General features: G+C 46.3%; 1 protein-coding gene and 1 pseudogene across 2 annotated transcripts in view; one reads left to right on the top strand and one right to left on the bottom strand.

Moving 5' to 3' along the window:
• The window catches only part of DHRS7B (dehydrogenase/reductase 7B), a 60,991-nt gene that overhangs the window by 4,723 nt on the left and 34,565 nt on the right, over window positions 1-21,703 (bottom strand). Inside the window, exons 1-5 of one of the 2 annotated variants that reach the window (XM_042915207.1) lie at window positions 19,608-19,738; window positions 16,651-16,829; window positions 11,987-12,096; window positions 3,258-3,474; window positions 2,540-2,632 (exon numbers count right to left, since the gene is read on the bottom strand). In XM_042915207.1, coding sequence (XP_042771141.1) covers window positions 2,540-2,632; window positions 3,258-3,474; window positions 11,987-12,096; window positions 16,651-16,804 — 574 coding nt within the window. In that variant the 5' untranslated portion in view covers window positions 16,805-16,829; window positions 19,608-19,738. Of the gene's footprint in view, window positions 1-2,539; window positions 2,633-3,257; window positions 3,475-11,986; window positions 12,097-16,650; window positions 16,830-19,607; window positions 19,739-21,703 lie in introns of those variants that run through there. The other variant, XM_042915206.1, reaches the window with a different exon arrangement.
• On the top strand, window positions 4,814-5,378 carry LOC122206223 (annotated as a pseudogene).

Here is a 21,703-nt window from a genome sequence, read left to right as displayed (position 1 = left end):
GGTGATACAGACCATATAGCCTCTGTGGCACCCGTGCAGGCCCACCATGCTCTCCATGGGCCACCAGACTTCAGGGGTTGGAACTTCCGGGCTTGTCTCCAGGTCTCGTCACTGAACAGAGCTGCCAGTGAGCATCCTTGCATGCACGGGAGTGTGTGTATAAAATCCATGCTTAGCTTTCTTATGTATTTTGTTTGATAAACTTCCATGAAGTGGCTTCATCTGGAAGAGCCATCGATCCTGCTCCACTTGGGAGAAGTCGAGCCACGGCAGCTTGTTGGCCATGGCTCCACAGTGTGGTGAAAGGTGCTCTGAGGGGGGACAACAGTGACCCGACAATGACATTCTTGGGAAACACACAGCATCTCCATTGAAAATCAGTTTCCTCCAATTCAGAGTTCTAAGTAGCTTAGCCATGGGAAAGGGGCATCCATCAGCCGAAATGGCAGGAAGGGAAAAAGCAAGGAAGTGTCCCGGCAAGGCACGTGAGAGAGTCCAGCGTCGGCCCTCCCTGTGGTGCCTTTCTCAGGCCAGCGCCTTTGGTGTGGGCCGAGCTGCTGGGGGCTGGACGAGGAGTTTGCGGGTAGGTGGGTGGAGAGAGCTGCTCTTGTCAGCTGTGATCCCAGGGGTGCAGCCCAGGCCCAAGGATTGAGAAGAGTCACCCTGGGCGGGGGGGGGTTCCCAAATAGAAGGATGCACCCTGATGACTACTCTCACAGAGTCCCAGGCCGTAGGTCCTCAGCCAGGCTGACTTATCACCATCACCACGGGTGTCACTAGTGAGCCCCTCCGACCTGCAGGGCACGGGGCTCGACAGGCCACCTAGATCATCCCACCAGCGGTGGGAAGCGGGTAAGGCCGCTCTCCCATTTTATAGTCAAGAAGACTGCTGCTCACCAGGGTTAGCTAACATGCCCAGGCACACCGCCACACTCAGTCTGCTCGTCATAAAGCGCCCAGACCAACTCTGCGGGACCTACTGCAGCCACAGGCCAAGTGGAGAACAAAATTCAGGGAGATTAAGTCAAAGTAAAGTTTGAAAGTAATTTAGTACAAAGAATATATCCTTTACCCTGATTTATCTATTATTAACATTTCACCTCATTTGTTTTATCATTTGTGATTATATTTCTTCCTGAACCATTAGAGCTGTCTTAGAGAGCTGTCCTGTGCTGCCGGGAGTCAAAATGGAATGCTGGTGAGCAGGGAAATAACAACCCCAGAAACAACTATGGATGGAGAACCCCACAGTTCACAAAGGACTCTTGGTCTCCAGGTGTCTCCTCTCATCTTTAACACAGCCTTGTGAAGTGTGTGCGGTAACCGTCAGTCTCTTCACAAGCAAGGAGACAGAGGGTCAGGGACTTTAAGTTACTTGCCTAAGGACACGCGACTAGAACCACAGGCAAAGCAGGGGTTTGTATCTGGAGAGAAAGAAGATGTCTTTGTCACAGCTCCGGTTCAGATAGCGTCCGGCCGGATGTCTGGTACGGCCCTTGCAAAGTGCTGAGCCGGCTCTGCCCTCCCTCCTTTCGCTGCCCAGCGCGCAGCTGCGCCAGGCGGAGGCCCGCACTCGGAGGTGAGAACAGGTGACGTCAGCACTGACTGCACAGGGCAGAGCAAAGGAAGGAGTTCCCCGGGCGGTCCGTGAAACCACCTTTGAAATCTTTCAGCAAAACAGAACCAGGCTCCGTCTGTTTGCCGGTACAACGGGGCGGTAGACAGCGGAGTGAAATGATATCTCAGAACTCTGGCCCAGTCACTCATACGTGGAGGTGAGTGTGCCAACCGGAAGTCAGTTTGGCAGGGTTAATTTCCTGGTCCTATTTAATACTTCCACTTTTGGGAATTTATCTTACTGAAACCCTCCCACGAGTGCCCAGAGATGTAAGTATTCAAGGAGGTTCTGGGTAGCACATCATCGGTACCGGTCAAGAACTGAGGGCACGTGATCCTCACGCGTCCAGGAAGATGGCTCAACAGCTCACGTCGTATCTACCCGAGGCATTACTACTATATCGTCTGGTGGAATTAATTAGCAAGCCACAAAACGGTATGTACAATGTGATTCCGTGTTTGTACGCTACCATGTGTTTGCTCACGTGAGAAAAGTTTGGAGGCACGTGCCGCAAAGTGACCCAGCGGAAGTGCCCGTGAGGACGGTGCAGACCGACAATGAGATGGTGGCTAGTGCGCACGGCCCTCGGCCCGGCACCGCTCGGGCGCTTCTCCCCCAGTGCTGAGAGAGGAACTCAGTCTTCCCGGCGGCTCCTCTGGCCTGGGACTGGCCCTGTCTCCCTTCTGCAGCTGCAGACTGGGGGTGCGGCGAGGACACTCGCACGAGGTCACGCGGGGGAGAGGGGGGTGGGTAAGGAGTGGAGCTGCCATCTGAAGCCCGGCCTGCTCAGAGCACATTCTGATCAATTCCCTCCCACACTCTGTATTGAGTGTCTGCCCAGCGACACTAAGTGTGTTATTTTTATAATCACGAGAAAACATTAGGGAAAAGCATAGGGGAGAGAGACTAGGAAGTACTCACATGCTGATCGGAAAGGAATGCTGATTTTGCCCTGGATGCTGCTGATCGCAACAATATGGCCTTGTCGCCTTTTGATCATGGAGGGCAGGAGTGCTGAAGAAAGAGAGCAGAGGCTTTAGGGCAGGACTTCTCTTCTGGTCACCACAGCTAACGCTGACAGGAGGTGAGCTTGCTTATTGTATATAGTCAGAGCCAGGGAGGTGAACAGGGAAGGCTTCTCAATGGGGAGCACCACGCTTCCTTGGGACTCTCAGGTCCCCTGTGCCCAGCAGACTGCCAACAGGAGGGAGGAGGCCAGTGGAGGACTGGGAAGGAAGCAAGGAGGGAGGCAGGCAGAAGCCTAATCACCAGGAACAGTCAGTCAGCTCAGTCACCTTTTCTAGGCAGAGCCTCTACCCTTGAGTGATACCCATGGCTGGACATAAAAATATCCCCACTTTGTATGGGTTTGCAAACACCATAAAGAGGAAATGGGGGGGGACAATGCTGTATAAATAAAGCTGTCACTGGGGAGAACATCTTGATTTAAGGCTATAAAGCAGATAAAGAAAAGCCAAGTGAAAGCCTGGAGAAAACAAACACCCAAGCTCTAATGACAACACCCATTCCAGGGTAAAATAGATGGAGACGGGCAACATTTAGCTAAAAAGGAACCAAGTAAAGTGAAAAGAACGTCAACATAGCAGTGCTCCTTTTTCTTTTACTTCAGGACTGTTACCTTTCGTTAGAGCAACTGGGCCAAAGTAGTTTGTCTCCATGACTTTCTTGTCCACGTCTGGGGTAGTGTCCACAATGGCGCCTCGGTAGCTGATGCCAGCATTGTTGATGAGCACATCCACGTAGCCGAAGCACTGCAGGATCTCGGCTGTTGCTGCAACTATGGCCCCAGGGTCCGCAAGGTCAAAGGCCACCGTGTAAGGCTTGTGTGTCTGCACCTGGTCAAATATGACAGAAACCGAAGGCATCTTCAGAGTGACAGGCATGTGAACCACATGTCCCTGCTTTTCAGAGGGTGGGGAGTAGCCCGCTGGGCATGACATGCTCAGGCTCTAGCACCTGTCTTCCAAAGAAATGTGGCCTGAAGGATCTTGCCTGTGGTGCTCACGCATGACCTGGGCAACCTGTCCCCTGAACTGAAAATGACTACTAGAGCCAGACTCCCCTTGCTGCCCTGTGCCAGCATGGTGCTCTCCGGTACCATTACATCTCAACAGAGGCTCTATTCTTCTCGGGTTAAACCACTTTCATTCATTTGTTCATGAAACATTTTTGTTGTTGTTGTTAATATATCTTCTATGTGCCGGGCACTGGGGACAGGGCAAAAAGCAAGACAAACATGGTTCCTGTCTTCTAGAAGCAAACTGTCTAGTGAGGAAGACAGACAGATTCTCTAATTGTAAAGAACGGGATGCCAGAGAAATGAAAAGCTGAGCCGTCTAACTTACAGGACTTCCCAATGGAAGTGAGTTTAACAAGAGGCAGAAGGAGTGGGGGTATGAAATGAGAGAAGATGGCACAGTAGGAAGTTCTAGGAGTCCGTCTTTCCCCCTGGACGCTGTACTAGCAGAAACTCTCTGATATGACAATTTTGGAACTCTGTAGTCTATCTGATGCTTGCAGCTTCCGGGGCAGTGCTTGGCTGGCAAGTTATGGATAATCTGGGTCAATTCTAGCCATCAGCTTGGTGGTAGCTTTCCATTCCCCACCCCCATCCCTGTGGCAGGCCGCTGTAGGAAAGGCTACCTACATCTCTGGTGCAGCTTGAGGATGCCAAGGTAGGCAATGAGGACCTTGTCTCCAAAAATCAGGATTGCGTTCTGACGGTGGATTGCTGCTCTGATCACTGAGGCGCAGTATGGATGCAAGTTGCATTATTTTAACCACTACTAGCTAAAATAGTTTCCAATAGATTTAAAGGAGTTACACTTATTATTCTGATATTCAAAAATATAAATAAATCCCCAGAAAACACACCTGAGGAAGCCTAGACAACGGACTTCCTAGACATAGATTTTAAAGCAAATGTCTTAAAAGATCCTCAAAGTGCTAAAGGAAGACATGGAAAAAGTCAGAAAATTGATGTATAAACAAAATGAGAATATCATTAAAGAAACAAATTATAAAAAAAAATTCTGGAGCTCAAAAGTACAATGACAAAAATGGAAAATACCCTAGAAGTTCAAAAGCAGATTTGAGCACAGAGAAGAGAGAATCAGTGAAACTGAAGAGAGGACATCTGAAATCACTGACTCTGAGAATAAGAAAAAAAGAAAAAGGAAAAGTAAACAGGACCTAAGGGATCTGTGGGATGCCATCAAGTGGACCAATAAACACACTGTGTAAATCTGAGAAGGAGAAAAGAGAGAGAAAGGGGAAGATAGAATATTTGAAGAATAATTGCTGAGGGGCCTGGCAGAATGGCTCCCTCAAAGAAGGGTGGCGAGAAGGGCCGCTCTCTCATCAATGAGGTAGGGACCAGAGAACACATCATCAATATTCACAAGCACACGCATAGAGTGGGTTTCAAAAAGCCCCTTGGACACTCAAAGAGATCCAGAAATTTGCCATGAAGGAGATGGGAACTCCAGATGTGCACACTGACACCAGGCTCAACAAAGCCATCTGGGCCAAGGGAATAAGAAATGTTCCATACATGAGTAACCATGTGCGGTTGGTTGTTCAGAAAACATAATGAGGATGAAAATTCACCAAACAAGCTCTATATGTCGGATACCTATGTATCTGTCACCACTTCCAATAATCCACAGACCATTAATGTAGATGAGAACTAATTGCTGATTGTCAAATAAAGGTATAAAACTGGGAAAAAAAAGAATTGCTGAAAACTTTCTGAACTTCATGAAAGACATGAATCTACACATCAGAGAAGCTCAACATCGAGTTAGATAAATTCAGAGGCCCACTTGAAACATTATAATCAAACTGTCAAAAGACAAAAACAGAATCCTGAAAACAGCAAGAGAGAACTACTTCTCACATAAAAGCAATTCTCAATACAATAATCAGCTGATTTCTAATCAGAAACGTTGGAGGCCAGAAGACAGTGGATTGATATATTAAAAGGGCTGAAAGAAAAAAAACTGTCAACCAAGAATTCTGTATCGGGCACAACTATCCTTCAAAAATGAGGGAGAAACAGGGGCGCCTGGGTGGCGCAGTCGGTTAAGTGTCCGACTTCAGCCAGGTCACGATCTCGCGGTCCGTGAGTTCGAGCCCCGCGTCGGGCTCTGGGCTGATGGCTCGGAGCCTGGAGCCTGTTTCCGATTCTGTGTCTCCCTCTCTCTCTGCCCCTCCCCCGTTCATGCTCTGTCTCTCTCTGTCCCAAAAATAAATAAAAAACGTTGAAAAAAAATTAAAAAAATAAAATAAATAAATTTTAAAAAAAAATGAGGGAGAAATTAAGATTCCCAGATGAACAAAAGCTGAGGGAGTTAGTTACCACTAGACCTGCTCTGCAAGAAATGCTAAAGGGAGTCCTTCAGGTTTGAAATAAAAGAAAGCTGAACAGTATAATCCAAAACTATATGAAGAAATAAAGATCTCCAGGAGAGTAAATGCAGGGGCAATTATGAAAGCTAGTATTATTGTAATTTTGGTTTGTAACTCCACTTTTTACTTTCTACATAATTTAAAACACAAATGTGTTTAAAAACTATTATTAATCTGGTAATGAGCAAGTAACATACAAATATGTAATCTATGACATGAGTAACAGAAATGGGGGAGGACAGAGCCGTACCACAGTAGAATTTTTCTATGCCATTAATCCCCTTAGAAACCACAAACAAGGGGTGCCTAGGTGGGTGGCTTGGTCGGTTAAGCGTCTGACTTCAGCTCAGGTCATGATTTCACGGTTCGTGGGTTTGAGCCCCACATCGGGCTCTGTGCTGACAGCTTGGAGCCTGGAGCCTGCTTCAGATTCTGTGTCTCCCTCTCTCTGCCCCTCCAGTGCTCGTACTCTGTCTCTCTCTCTCAAAAATAAATAAACATTAAAAAAAATTTTTTAAAACAGAAACCACAAACAAAACAGCTGTAAAATATACACGAGGAAATACAAAGGAAATCAAAAACACTTCACTACAAAAAAATCAACTGAACACAAAAGACAGAAATGCAGGAAATGAAGGACAAAAAAGCTGTAAAGTATACAGAAAACAAATAGCAACCTGGCAGAAGTTCCTCCTTAATATTAATTAGTTTAAATATAAATACTTTTAAATCTCTAATCAGAAGACAGATAAAATCTGGAATTTCTTTTAAAAATCCAACTATACGCTGTCTTTAAGAGACTCATTTTAAATCTAAAGATACAATTATCTTGGAAGTGAAAGGATGAAAGAAGGATATTCCATGTAAATAATCACCGAAAGAGAGCTGGAGTGGCTGTACTAATATCAGACAAAACAGATTTTAAATCATAAAAGGTTACAAGAGACAGAAAAGGATATTGGATGTAGGCATACCTGAGAGATATTGCAGGTTTGCTTTCAGACCACTGACAGCAACTATCTCAATAAAACAAGTCAAATGAGTTTTTTGGTTTCCCAGTGGATATAAAAGTTATGTTTACACTATACTGCAGTCTATCAGTGTGCAATAGCATTATGTCTAAAAACAACCTACATATCTTAATTTTAAAATATTGCTAAAAGTGCCAACCATCATCTGAATTTTCAGTGCGTTGTAATCACTGATCACCATAACAAATTAATAATAATGAAAACATTTGAAATATTGTGACAATTACCAAAATGTGACACAGAGCTGTGAAGTGGCCAAATGCTGTTGGAAAAATGGCTCTGATAGACTAGATTGACACAGGGTTGTCATAAACCTTCAATTTGTAAAATACACCATATTGGTGAAGCACAATAAAATAAGGTAAGCCTGTAAGAATAAAAAGATAGTCATTACAGCAGAAAGATATAACAGTTATAAATATCTATGTACCTAATAACTGACACTCAAAATATATGAAGCAAAAATCAACAGAACTGAAGGGACAAACAAACAGTTCTACAATATTTTGATATTTCAAAACTCCACTTTCAATAATGGATAGAACAAACAATCAGAAGATCAATTACAAAATAGAGGACTTGAACAACATTATAGACCAATTGTACCTAACAGATGTATACAGAACATCCCACCCGACAACAGCCTAATACATATTCTTCTCAAGCACACATGGAACATCCTCCAGGAGAGACCATATACTAGGCCACAAAACAAATGTCAACAGATTTAAAAAGATAGATATCATTTAAAGTGTCTTATTCAACCACAGTTTAACGAAGCTAGAGATCAGTAACAGAAGGTAAACCAGAAAATAAGCAGAAATTAAATAACACACTTTAAAACCACTGACTCATAAAAAATAACAAGGAAAATTAGAAACTATTTAGACACAAATGAAAATGAAAACACCACATAGCCAATCTTATGGGTTGCAGAGAAAGCAAGGCTAAGAGGGAAATTTATACCTGTAGTTGGCTACATAAAAAAAAAAAAAAAAAAAAAAAAGATTTCAAATCAGTAACATAACTTTACACCTTAGCGAACTAGAACAGAGCAAACTAAACCCAAAGCTAGCAGAGGAGGGAAATAATACAGATTAGAGAGGAGATTAAAAAAAAATTCAGAGTAGAAATAAAGAAAATCATGAATGCAAAAGTTGGTTCTTTGAAAAGATCAACAAAACTGAAAAACCATTAGCTAGACAAAGAAAGAGAGGATGGAAATAAATTAGAAATGAAAGCCTGGGTGGCTCAGTTGGTTAGGCATCCAGTTTTGGCTCAGGTCATGGTTCGAGTCCTGCGTCAGGCTCTGTGTTGACAGCTCAGAGCCTGGAGCCCACTTCGGATTCTGTGTCTCCCTCTCTCTCTGACCCTCCCCCACTCATGCTCTGTCTGTCTCTCCTTCAAAAAAAAAAACATTTAAAAAAATTAGAAATGAAAGTGGGTCCTTACCTAGATAAAAAAAATTATACTATACATGACTGTATACCAACAAATGAGATAACCTAGAATAAATGAAAAAATTCCTTTAAACACACAAATTACCTGACTCAAGAAGAAATAGAAAATCTTAGCAGACATATAACAAACAGGTAGAGAGATTAAAGCGATAACTTAAAACCTCCCAACAAAGAAATGTCATGCACCAGATGGCTTCACTGGTGAGTTTCACCAAACTTTAAAGAACTAACACCAACACTTCTCATACTCTTCCAAAAAACTGAAGAGGAAGGAGAGAATACTTCTTAATTCATTCTGTGGGGCCAGCATTACTCTGATACCAAGTTCAGATAAAGACATCACAAGAGAATTACAGACCAACATCCTTTATGAATATAGATGTTAAAATCCTCAACAAAATACTAGCAAACCAATTTTAACAGCATTTTAAAAAGATTATTCACCACAAACAAGTGGGTTTTATCCTAGGAATGCAAGGGTGGTTCAACGTAATAAAATCAATCAATATATCACATTAATAGAACAAAGGAAAAAACCCCATAGGATTGTCTCAATTGATGCAAAAAAGAGACTTGACAAAATCTAACAACCTTTAATGATAAAAACTCAGAAAACCAGGAATGGGGGGGGGGGAATTCCTCAATGTGGTAGAGGTTGTTTAAGAAAAACCTATAGCTAATATATGTTCAATGGTGTAAGATGGAAAGTGTTCCCCCTACGATCAAAAACAAGACAAGGATGCTTGCTCTCACTGCAGCTATTCAACACAGTACTAGAGTTCTAATCAGAGCAATTACACAAGAAATAAAACGCACCAAAACTGGAAAGGAAGAAGACAACTATTCATAGATGAATGTGATTCCATATTTAGAAAACCCCAAGGAATCCAGAGAAAGCTATTACAGCTAATATAAGTCAGTTCAGTATAGTTGCAGGGTACCAGGTCAACACACACAGATCAGCTATGTTTCTACACACTAGCAATGAATAATCTGAAAAGGATTATTAGGAAAGAAAATCCATTTATAATCGCACCTAAAAGAATTAAATATTTAGGAATAAATCTAACTAAATAGGTCAAAGATTTGTATGCTAAATAAACATTACAAAACACGGCTGATAGAAATTAAAGGAGACCTAAATACATGGAAAGACATCTCACATTCGTGGACTGGAAGACTTAACATTGTTGTCGATACTACCCAAAGTGATGTACAGATTCAATGCAATCCCTATCAAAATAATAGCATTTTTTTTGGAGGAAATAGAAAAAAATCCTAAAATCCATGTGAAATCTCAAAGGTCCTTGAGTAACCAAGACAACACTGAAAAAAAAAAAAAAAAAGAACAAAGCTGGAAGACTCACACTTCCTGGTTTCAAAACTTACTGCAAAGCTACGGCCATCAAACAGTGCGGTACTGGCATAAAGAAGGATATACAGACCAATAAATAGAATAGAGAGCCCAAAAATAAACCCTTGCATTCACGGTCATGTGATTTTTGACAGGTGTGGCAAGACATTTCAAGCAGGAAAGAACAATGTTTTCAATAACTGGTGCTGGGAAAACTGGATATGAACATGCAAAAGAATGAAGTTGGAACCTTACCTAACACCATACACAAAAATTAAATCAAGTGGATTAAAGACCTAGATGTTGGTGTCAAACTATAGAACCGCTTAGAATAAAATATCAGGGAAAATCTTCGTAACATTAGATTTGGCAACAACCTCATGGATATGACACCAAAAATACAGGTGACAAAAAAAATAAATTGAGCTTTGTCTAAAATTAAAAGCTTTTCTAGGGCACCTGGGTCGCTCAGTCGGATAAGCATCTGACTCTTGATTTTGGCTCAGGTCATGATCTCACCACCATGAGACTGTGCCAGGCATTGGGCTCTGGGCTGACATTGTGGAGCCTGCTTGTGATTCTCTCTCTCCTCTCTCTGCCCTTTGCCCCCCTTTCTCTCTCTCTCTTATGCACTCAACAATCCCTCTCAAAATATATAAACAAACTTTAAAAATAATTACATTAAGTTAAAAACTTTTCTTCATCAAAGGATACTGTTAAGAAAGTGAAAAGAAAATCTACTGAATGAGAAAAAAATCTTTGCAAGTCATAGATCTAATAAAGGATTAATATCCAGAATATACAGAAAACTAAACTCAACAACAAAAACGATCTGATTAAAAATGATGGGAGAAGGACTTGAAACGCTTCTCCAAAGAAGACATACAAATGGTCAGTAAGCACATGAAGAGGTGCTCAACATCATATGAAATTACGGAAATGCAATTCAAAACCACAATGAGATGCCCCTTTATATCTCCTAGGATGAGTATAATTTAAGAAAATAATAAAAAATGGAAAGTAACAAGTGTTGGCAAAGATGTAGAAAAAGCAAAACCCTCGTGCACTGCTGGTAGGAATGTAAAATGGTATAGTTGCTGTGGGAAACAGTTGACAATTCTTCAAAAGCTTGTATATAAAAGTACCTATGGCCCGGCCATTCCACTCTTAGGTACAGAGTCAAAAAAAGTGAAAGCAGGGACCCAAACAGATATGTGCACAGGTCCCTTCACAGTAGCATTATTCATGACAGCCAACAGGTGAAACAACCCTAGTGCACGTGAACAAATTAACGGAGAAATAAAATGTGGTATAAATGTACCAAATGTGGTATATATGTGCACTGGAATATCACTCCGACATGGAGTACTGGAATGAAAATGGAATGAAATTTTGATACATGCTACGACAGGGGTGAACCCTGAAGACATAAGGCTTAGTGAAACAGCCAGACACAGAAGGACAAATACTGTATTTTCCACTTATACAAGGCATCTAGAAGAGGCAAATAAGTAGAATAGAGGTTTCCAGGCACTGGGGAGAGGGGAGGAAGAGTGAATTCTTGTTTAATAGGTATAGAATTTTTGTTGGAGATGATAAAAAGGTTTTAAGTATAGAAAGTGGTGATAGTTACACATACTCTGAATGTGTTTAATGCCACTGAGTTGTATACCTATAAATGGTTAAAATCATTAGTATGACGTGAATATTTTATTTAAATGTACATCTTTCTATGCATGTAAATACTATGTTATGTACATTTTCCACAATTAAAACTTTAGAAGTCATGGCCAACCTTCCCCCGACCCCCCACCGTAAAGAGATGACTAGGTATTAGCCAGGTAAAGGCGGAGGGGAAGCGTTCACAGAGGGAACCGCCTAAATGAGCAGTGTTAGTAAGTGGCAGAGAGGGGATCTGAACCGTCTGACAGTTCTCCCTCCGCAGGCCGTGGGGACCCATTGCCTACCCTGGCACCGAGTGACCACGTGGGTGCCCTGCACATGCAGCAGCCCAAGTGGCCGCTATCTCCTCAGATGCCTGCAGACAATGCGCTGCACCTCGTGCCCACGGCAAACACACCCCTGGGCTCACCTTGGTGGCCAGAGAGGCAGCAAGTTCTTTCGTGAGCTCTTCCAGGGCCTCCCGGTTCCGGCCACAGAGCACCAGCCTGGCACCTGCAGTGTAGAAGACTTTGGCGCATTCTAAGGGAAGAAGAAAGAACCTTGTCAGCTGAGGAGATTCCATGCCTTTCTTCCCCGGTGCAGGTCAGTCCAAACTTACCCGATGTTTCAGAATATGAATTTGTTTCTTCACATGCTCTACACATGTGTATTCGCTCCTGCTGTGGACCAGGCATGAAGCCAGGAGTTAAGGCCCCAATAATAAATGAGCTCTGTTGTTGTCCTGAGAGAGCTCAGGGTCAGTGGTACAACAGACATCCACAAGCCAAGAGGAAGGCCGAGGCTGGTGGACAGATTTGTTAGGTACCATGCTCAGAACTTTCCATAATGATCTTTAGCTCTGAACAACCCTGTGAACATTATCCTCATTTTCACAGCTGAGGAAGCTCCAAGAGGTCAAGTGATACACTCAACGATCAGGCAGCACCAGCTACTGCGAGACCGTGGTTTGCCGAGGCCTGCATTCTGGCACAATCTAGGCTGTTTCCCAAATCATTTCAATGTAACAGGTACAGATCTATGGGGGGTAGATGGTTCCTACAAGCACAGGGAGCACGGGACTCTGTTGAGAAGGGATGGGGGGCCCTACCCCAGTCCTGAGGCCTGAGGTGCTGTTTCTCTGGAAAGCGCTTAAGGCTAAAGGAGCAGAGTTTGCAAAGCACCTGAGGGGCCATGGACAGACATATCTGGGACACAGAATGTCAGCCTTGCTAGGCTGGGAAATGACAAACAAGTCAGAAGAGCTGAACGTGCCGAGTGCCTACAACAGCAAAGGATCAGTAAGGGAGGCTGTGTCTAAGAGGCTGCCTCCGGCTGGGTGAGAAGAGGACTTGTGGCGATCAGGCTCTGCTGAACCCACTACAACATTCCAGGCAACAAGTGATGAGGACATCAACTGAGACCAAGGTACCTCTATTCGCGTTCTTTTGGTGGCAAGAAAAGAGACCCAACACACACTGGGGCAAAGCAAAAAGACTGACCAGGAGGATGCTGGGATTGCTCAAGAATGAAGAGGAAAGAGCAGAGTGGCCAAGGCTGGGGAGGGGCAGGAGTGGTGGCTGCCCAGGGCCCCCGGCAGCAGGAACCAGGTGCTGGCAGGGCTTTTCTCCATTTCATCTCCTGGGCCTGGCTTCCCCTCATCAACACAGCTCCCCTGACTCTGGGAGAGGGGCCTCTGACTGAGGCAGGCTCTGTGGCCAGCTGCGGTGGGGTGGCATCTCTAAGACTAGCCCAGCAAGGGTCACAGGTAAGTCCCCTGAGGCCCAGGGGGAAGTGTAGGGAGGGGAGACCTCCAGAACCAGGACTAGACTGTGGGGAATATTGAGAGATCAAGTCTGTCAATTCCTGGTTGGGATAGGAGGAGGTTGTGAGTCCAGACAGGGTGTACTGGTCTGATAGTCCTTCACCCACAAAAGTGTCAAAAGCTAGAAGGGCTCAAAACAGGAAGGGAAAAGAAACTCCAGCATCCTTCAGGAAAACAGAGAGAAAGTTCTTTTGAGATCTAGACTGTCTTGTTGTGCAGAGCCCTCTCTTTTCACTCTACAGCTCCTCCTTTAGCTACTCTTAGAGCTTTCACTTACCATCCTCAGACCAGCACCTCCTAGTATGTCTCCAGGTGGACTTTTCTGGAAGGAAGTGCTAAGTGGACTAAACCAAGGGATTTTCAGGTGCGCTATATCACCTTCTTTGAAGATCTGGTTGGTCTGTTCACTGGCTCATCCTGACAAAGGGCACAAACCCAGACAGAGCTGCAGCCCTCACTCTGCTTGTCCCCACATGGTCTGGTCAGGGTCACAGCTCCTGCCCAGCCTGCCTTGCTGTGCTTTCTCAGCAGAGCAGCAAACGCCTCATAGGGGTGGGGGTGGCGGCTGCCCTCAAAGCCAGACAGCAGCATTCCTGAGGCTAGATCTGGCTCATCTGGTTTACAAAATCATTCCAAAAGATGAGGAATCTCTGGCATGGCCAGCCTCCTCACCCCATTTCATCCCGACGTGACTGACACAATGGACGTGTCATAAGGTGCCCCCACAGGGTGCAGACACGCAGAACCAAAGGTGGGGAGAGGCACACTAGCATATAAACAGCTTCTGGAAAATGGTCACGTACATTCTGCTTAAGCTTTGCTTCCCAGCAAAGCCAAAACAAGGAGGAAATTAAAGTCTGTGTAGGGAGTGACAGAAATGAAAACAACAGATTGCAAGGATTCCACTTTCATTTCTTGAAAAAGCTGACACAGGGAGGCAGGAGGGTCAAGGGAAAAAGGAAAACAGTCCCGAAGTACCATTTATCTAGCTAGGGCTGCCAGATGATTCCCCAGTGCTGCAGGCACTCTGGGCCTCCTCCATCAAGATAGTTATTCACAACCTCAGGGCTGAGGCTGGCTAAAGTGGGTATGCAGAACATTCTGTTCCTTTAGTCAATGGTCTTACTGTTTTACAAGGATAAGCTCATGTAGCTTAAATATACAAAATAGGGGAGAAATACAGAAAGCTATCTGAAGACTGTCACAATTCGGACTTTCAGAGCAGCTGACACGGCAGGCAGGCAGAGCAGAGCCACCAAGGGCAACCCGTGGCCTTCCTCCTCTGAAAGCTAAGGTGCAGCAGCACCTCCTTGGGAGTCACCAACAGTGGCTCCTGTACTTGCAACGGCTGGGTGAGAATCTGTTCCCGTTCTGACTGGCTGGAGTGGGGAGAGATCCGTGGACTCTTGTCCCTAACATGTTATATAGGACACAATATAAGCAGGGTGATTTGGAATTTGGGAAAAGGCTGACCTAATATAGGAGACACAGACACACACACACACACACACACACACACACACACACACACACGTATTGTTTTTCTTTCAATTATATTTTCTATTCCCTTCCCAGTCTTGGTTTCCAGAAGAGGAACCGCAGAATGATAAAGAGGACAGTGTCCTTCTCCAACATTCCCATATCAGAGTACCTGCAAGTTACCTTTCCATCCCAGCCAACTCTCAAATACTGTTCAAGGACTTAAAAAAAAAAAATGCTTCTCTCTGAGATCAAGAGAAGTGGCTGCTGACTACCCTATATATAGTAGCTGAGTAAGGTCAGAGAACCGACTGTGGCAAAGGGCCTGGAGGCAGCTGTCCCCACGCAGGTCTAGATATCTAATGACAGGCCCAGAGTTCACCCCCAGAGATCTCATCTAAAACATCATAGCAGCACGCGGATGAACCTACCTACAGCTTTCCCAGGCTCCCCCTGGCTGCCCGCAAGCCACTTACCCGGCAGACGAGACCCCATCTGCTCCTTTATGTTCCTGCAACCGCCAAGTGCTTCCCACCCCGGCACAACCATGCTGCTCCCTGCTCTGGGCCCATCTGCAACACCCTCCCTGTTGGCCCGTGCTTTCCTTTCCCTGGCCATGCCCCCCACAGGTGATACAAGACGGAGTCCTGGAGTCAGACATGGGGTTTGAATCTAGAAGTCCTAGGGCAAGTCTCTGAATCTTAGCTGCAAGGATTCGGGGAGATAAAGCACAACCCAGCCCATTCGTCTGCCGGGCCTCAACGGGAGCATCCGTTACTGAAATGTCAATATGCTGAGGTAAGTCCTTGCCCCTCTTCATCAGACTGTGAACTACCTGAGACCAGGCACCCTGTCTTTTATTTGTCCCAGCACTTTGCCCAGAGCCTTATAAATCGGAGATGTTCCATCAGCGCTGGCTGTGCTATGGTCCCGACGGACAGATGCAGCAGGGATGGGGTTACCACGACTCTGGGTGCCTCTCGGCCTTCTTCCATGGAACTGAGCCCCCACGCAGAGGGTATACTGGTGTAGTGTGCTCCGTGTGCAGGTGCTGAGAAGGAGGAAGCTCCATAGGACGTGCCTGCATCTGTCCTTGGTACTATGCCAAAGTCAATGCACATGTGTGCAAGGGAAATGACGGCAGCTCTACAGACTCATCTGTACGAGGCAGGGGGCGGTGACTGACTCTGGGCCTGTGACCCGGCACAAAGTTCCTGGGGCCGAGAGGCTCGCCGCGTTCACCAAAGTAGATGGAACTAACCCGGAGAACCTAGGTGAGGCACAGCTGAGGTATCATTTATTGTTTCCAGTCCCGCCAAGGCCATGCGGGACAGCTAGAGGCACAGCCCCAGTGACAGGAAGGTGAGGAGAAGGGGACACCAAGGCCATGAACTAGGGATGCTGGCTAAATCCAGGAAAAGGCACGTTTCGTTTGGCCCTCACAGAGATAAAAATGTTTTTTTAATGAGTTGTCATATTTGAAAATAGGGAGCCTTCACATAAAATTCCCTATTTCCACAGCCAGCAGCTGCCCACTTAGACGAGGCACGTAGTGTCCGGTTTGCCACAGTCTTCGTCGTGGATTCTACCCCCCACACTGATGCTGAAAGTCAGGGACCGTTTCTCATTGCACTTAAGCTCTTGCTTCTTCCAAGTGGACCAGAGACAGTGACATACTCTTGTTCCCCAGTCACCTAGCCTGTGTCACTTATTTGCACCTATGCAGCCGAGCTGCTCCTCGAGTCTGGGCCAAGTTCCCTGCCCCTCCTGACAGCACTGGCCCCAGGACCCACCTCGCCCCAGGCCTGAGGTAGCGCCTGTAATGACCACCACAGCGTTCCGGAGGTAGGCCTTCATTCGCATCCGCTGCAGCAGCTTGAAGAGGCTGAAGATTCCCACACAGCCAAAGAGCAGGGGCAGGATGGCCGTAGAGGTGATAAAATCCATGACCCTCACCTTCAGCAGACTCTTCCTGAAAGAACCCAAATCCAATGAATTTGTGACAAAATAGGAAAACTCAAGGGACCTGCCAGCCCTCCTCCCCCTAGACTGATGACACAGAGCCCAGGTTTCTCTTGCGCGGACTTTAGCTCTGAACCCAACAAATGTCTTTCTGGGTCCCGTGCTCTATGCTGACTGCTCAGCATCGTGGAACTTGCTTTCTCTCACTCTGGCTGACATGAGCAAACAGCAAAGCCACAGACCTCGCGATGCCTCTCAGAGGCGCACAGCAACCCCAGAACAAGCTGAGGGAGCCATTCGGCACAGCACCCAGTTACTTGTGAGTATTCCAGGAGGCTCTGGCCCGTCAACGCTCACCTGAATCTCCTTCAGAAGCCTACTTAGGGGAACTTAGGTATGCCCATTATCATTTTCAACCCCTGTTTGTGAAACTAGAAAACAATTTTTAAAAAGGAAAGAGAAGGGGCGCCTGGGTGGCTCAGTCAGTTAAGCATCCGACGTTAGCTCAGGTCATGATCTCACGGTTCGTGGCTTCAGGCCCCACGTCGGGCTCTGTGCTGACAGCTCAGAGCCTGGAGCCTGCTTCAGGTTCTGTGTCTCCCTCTCTCTGCCCCTCCCCTGCTCCCACTCTGTCTCTCTCTCTTTCTCAAAAATAAACAAACGTTAAAAAAAAAAAAAAAAAAAAGAAAGAAAGAGGAAACTATACCAATCCATATACTCCTCCCTAACCAGATAGATGTTTCTGGATGGGGTGTCCTCTGGATGGTCTCTGCGATGGCCCACAAACATCCTCCTGGCCACAGGCCTCACAGACACCCAAAGGGAATTCAGTGCACAGGGGAGCTGCCCTTTGCCAGGCATAGGCACAGACTTAGGCTGTGAAGTGGGCTGTCCGGCCGTGCACCGTGCCAGGCTCCCGCTGAGCATTCACTGGTGAACCACCGCCAGCCGGATGAAATCAGGGGGCCACAGGAGTATTTGTGCATCTGTGGCAGTCAGTTCTTAGGAAACACATCCATTCCTTACACAACCGCCCCAAATTTCCTTGCTCCCCCAACCTTCCTCGATTCCTTGTCACTCATCCATGCCCCTATGCCGAAAGCAAGCTAAGAGAGGAGGGAGACACAGGATTAAAGGAAGGTCAAGAATGAGCTAGTGAGGAGCAACACCATGTCTGTCACTTTGAAAGAGATGCCCTGTAAGGCGATTTGACACACGGGCTGAGTCTATTACACAAAAGTCCCACCACCCACAGTCCACCTCCAGGACCGGGATATTATCGGCATAATAATCCTGTCCAGGAAGGAAGAGACTGGAAACCAAAAGCAGAGCTCCTGCAAACCAGTCTAAAGCTTTTAATTACTCATCAGATTGGGAGTAACTACATAAAAACCATCACCCACCTGCTGAATGCCCCATGTCCTCAACTCCATATATTTAAAAAAATACATTTCTGTTTCCATTCCCAAAACAACATCACCTCCGTGGACACCATGAAGCCAGGAACCCACTGAACCCCAACATCGATCCACTTATAGGCTGAGTTGGCTTTGATCCTGAACCTTAGGATCAGGGTGAGTTGTCCTGATGTAAGTTAAACCGCTCGACTGCAAAAGAGTTCTGCTCGGATTTGAACTGTCAACTCAACTAGTTTAGTATTTGGTTTATTTTTTCATCTGCCTTTCCAAATATATCCAATTTCTTGGTCACCATAAAAAATTACCATTCTTAGCAAACACCTGTAAAAATGACTGTTTCCCATCAACCTCCACTTATTCTACTTCTGAAAAATCCCCAACTACTGTCTGCTAAGTGGTTACATTTCCCTCTCACCCTACACTGTGTCAGGCCTACACTTGGATGGACTGGCAATTAAAGTGGCTTCTAAAGTGCCCAGCTCTTTTCCAGGGTACTAATGGCACCATCCCCTGCCCACGGCTGGAAGCCGAGGCCAGGTATTGGAGCTTACAGGTCAGGCCGAGTCCCAGGGGGAAATGCTAGGACCCTAGGACCCTCTGTCTGGCACCTGGGAAGTACTCAGAAGCAGGTACTTAGAGCAGGTACCAGTGCCTCCGCAGTTTCATGGGTTTGTGAGTGCTGCCTGGGGATCTTCACGGGGCCACCCCTGAAGACCGAGGCTGTAGGAGTGTTTCCCGAGGATGGGAGGGATGAATTCTCAGGGGGCAGGAATGATTGCCAATCTGTTAGTGTAGCTTTACCAGAAGACTATAGCAATTAGAAAACACAGGTAGACCCCAAGGTAATTATGGCTCAGAACTTTCATGTAATAAATTTTGGGGTAGAGAGCTTTCAACCCAGCAGGACGACCGTCCAGGAAGAGCTTGATCCCACTGTAATCCCAGATCCTTGTATCAGGCAGGTCCCCAGGTGGACCACCCTGCCTGGCCCAGAATTACCCAGGACCCGGCCACTGCCCAGGATGACCAGGGAGGTGAAGACGGGACTCATGAAGGGGAAACAGGCCTCGGCCCGTGGGAGGGGGGCCCAGAGCTCCATCGGGTCAGCTGGGTGGAAACAGGTCTGCATACTCCTCCACAGGCCCTGGAGACCAGAGTCTTGTGAAGCCTGCCCGTTTCAGACTTTCAACCCGGGGCTGAACCAGAACTCCACTGAAGGCTATGGGGGCCTGTTGCCCCTCAAATTCAGAGGCTGCAGAGACCACATGGAAAACACTAATGATGGCAAAGTGACGGGAGTGCAGGAGTTAGAAGGATGAACCCTCGAGCAGCCTGTCTGGGTTCCCATTCTGGCTCAGCCACTTACTTACCAGCCTGGGTACGGGACCTCACCACTCTGGGCCTCAGTATCCTCATCTGCAAAATGAGGGCGTGTGAGTGCCCACCTTGCAGGTTGTTGTTCTGAGGTCAGATGAATTAATACGTGGAAAAGCGTGCACAGTCTCTAGAAAAGGGGAAGTGCCCGGTAAATGTAGTTGCCGTCAGCATCATCATGACCCACAACTAACTAAAAGCTCCTGACCCAGGAACTGGTCTCACCGCAGTCAGATTCCCAAGGTTGTCTGAAAGAGTCCCTGGTTTATGAAAACTGGTTTCTTCCAAATGAAGGAAATTAATTAAACATAGAGATCACTGGAGTTTAATTTTTATATCTTCATAAACCCTTTGGTTTAATTACATTAACAAGTAGGAAAAAAGACACCCCAACTCTGTCAGAAGTCAGGATCCCATATGCCAAGGTTTGTATTAGAAAATGTGGCTGCCAGAAGAGTTATCGAGGCCAACACAGCAAGGAGAGAGCAGACAAATTTCAAACCGCCCCTGCCACCCTTTCCTCACGCCTGGGGAGGAGCGGGATGAAAACCCATCTAGCGAGGTTCCCCCCAGAGGACGACGACGCTCCCAACAAACCGCATTTTCATGCACTCAAGCCATCAATCTAGGTCACGAAGAAAAGAGAGAAAACTACACACCGTCTGGTACACTTCTGGGATTCCTTGAGCACCTGACACAACATCGCATGCCAGCCTTGGTCTCCTGGCCCTGGGGACCACTTTGCCTGAGGCAAATATGGCACCACGTTAATGGGATCCATCCTCGGCCCACGGGCCGGCTTTCTGTGGGGAGAGCGCACATCTGCATTCAGTCTGGCGAAGTCATTAGAGTCAGAATGCAAAGTAAATTAGAAATCAGCACCAGTTGCGCCCAGCTAACTCAGGATGATGATGGTGGCGAAAGACATTCCAGAGCAAGCCATTTATTTGACAGCATCACATTCAATTTCAGGGTAGGTATTCAGGTCACTTTCCTGACCAGGCGAAGGCGGTCATATTGACGATCCCAACTCTCCGGGAGTTTCTCAAGTTCGGAAAGACCTTCCCCCTCGCATTCCACTCTGCAGTGCACGCGGCCATACTGATGGGCCGCTGGGCCACCAGGCCTCTCCAGTCTCTGAGCATCAGCTGGGCCGGCTCCTCCCTGTCTCACCCTCAGCACTCAGGATGTTCAAGAGAGCAAGGCATGGAGGTAACTCAGCCCTACCGCCTTGCTGTGGTGTCCGGGGGCATTCTCCAAGCAAAGAGACAACTTCAAAGTGGAAGAAAGGAATTGTGTCCTGGCTGGCCACATTTCCAGATTAGGAAGTAAACCTCTTCTGTAAAACGGAGTCAAAGGGGGCCTGTGTACTTTGAAAATGACATTTAAGAAGGATTTTAATGTGTTTACAAGTTTTGCCTTTTATACCAAAATGCTCAACTGCTAGTTTCAGACAGAACTGGGAAGGCAGGACTGACGGCATAAAAGAGAGTGGGGGAAAAAAATCTAGCTCACAATTTCTAGCATTTGGAGATCAGCTCGTAGATAGAAGGGATGGCCCAGCATCGCTGTGAGCCAGAGCAGAAAGTAGGGCAAGTCACAAAAAGAGAGTGAGGTCAGAAAAGGAAAAAGGCAAGATAGCCTCCCTTGAATAGGAACCACAGATCACACATGGTCTAGATGTGCGAGTGCACTGCCTAACAGAAGCGTATGCACTCACAGTCATGTCTACTCTCTTAATTGACAGGGAAGTGACCTGAAGCATGACCTTCCGGTAATAAGCCACATCAACCGGCATGTAGAAGTTAGAGAGTTTAGGCATTCACGCACTAAGCTCGTCCACCTGTATTTTCACATACCACAGGCTATGGAGCTCTAGACCTAAGTTAAAAGAGGGTAAAGGTAGAAAAGTTGCTCGTGCGTGAGTGTTACATGGGCCTGGGCAGCCAGAAAGTGCATGGGTTCTCACTGTGACCTTGAAATTCAGCTGTTCCCTTATTCTACTGAGACATTCCTTTTGGAACCTCAAACTAGAAACAAGACGATCTCCAAGAAATCAACTCTGCGCAGAAATGTCACTTTAACGTTATTC

Source organism: Panthera leo, chromosome E1 (genome assembly GCF_018350215.1).
Source record: "Panthera leo isolate Ple1 chromosome E1, P.leo_Ple1_pat1.1, whole genome shotgun sequence".
Lineage (NCBI taxonomy): Eukaryota > Metazoa > Chordata > Mammalia > Carnivora > Felidae > Panthera > Panthera leo.
Note: the sequence above shows the minus strand (reverse complement) of the source record. Positions and strands in the feature narration are given on the sequence as shown.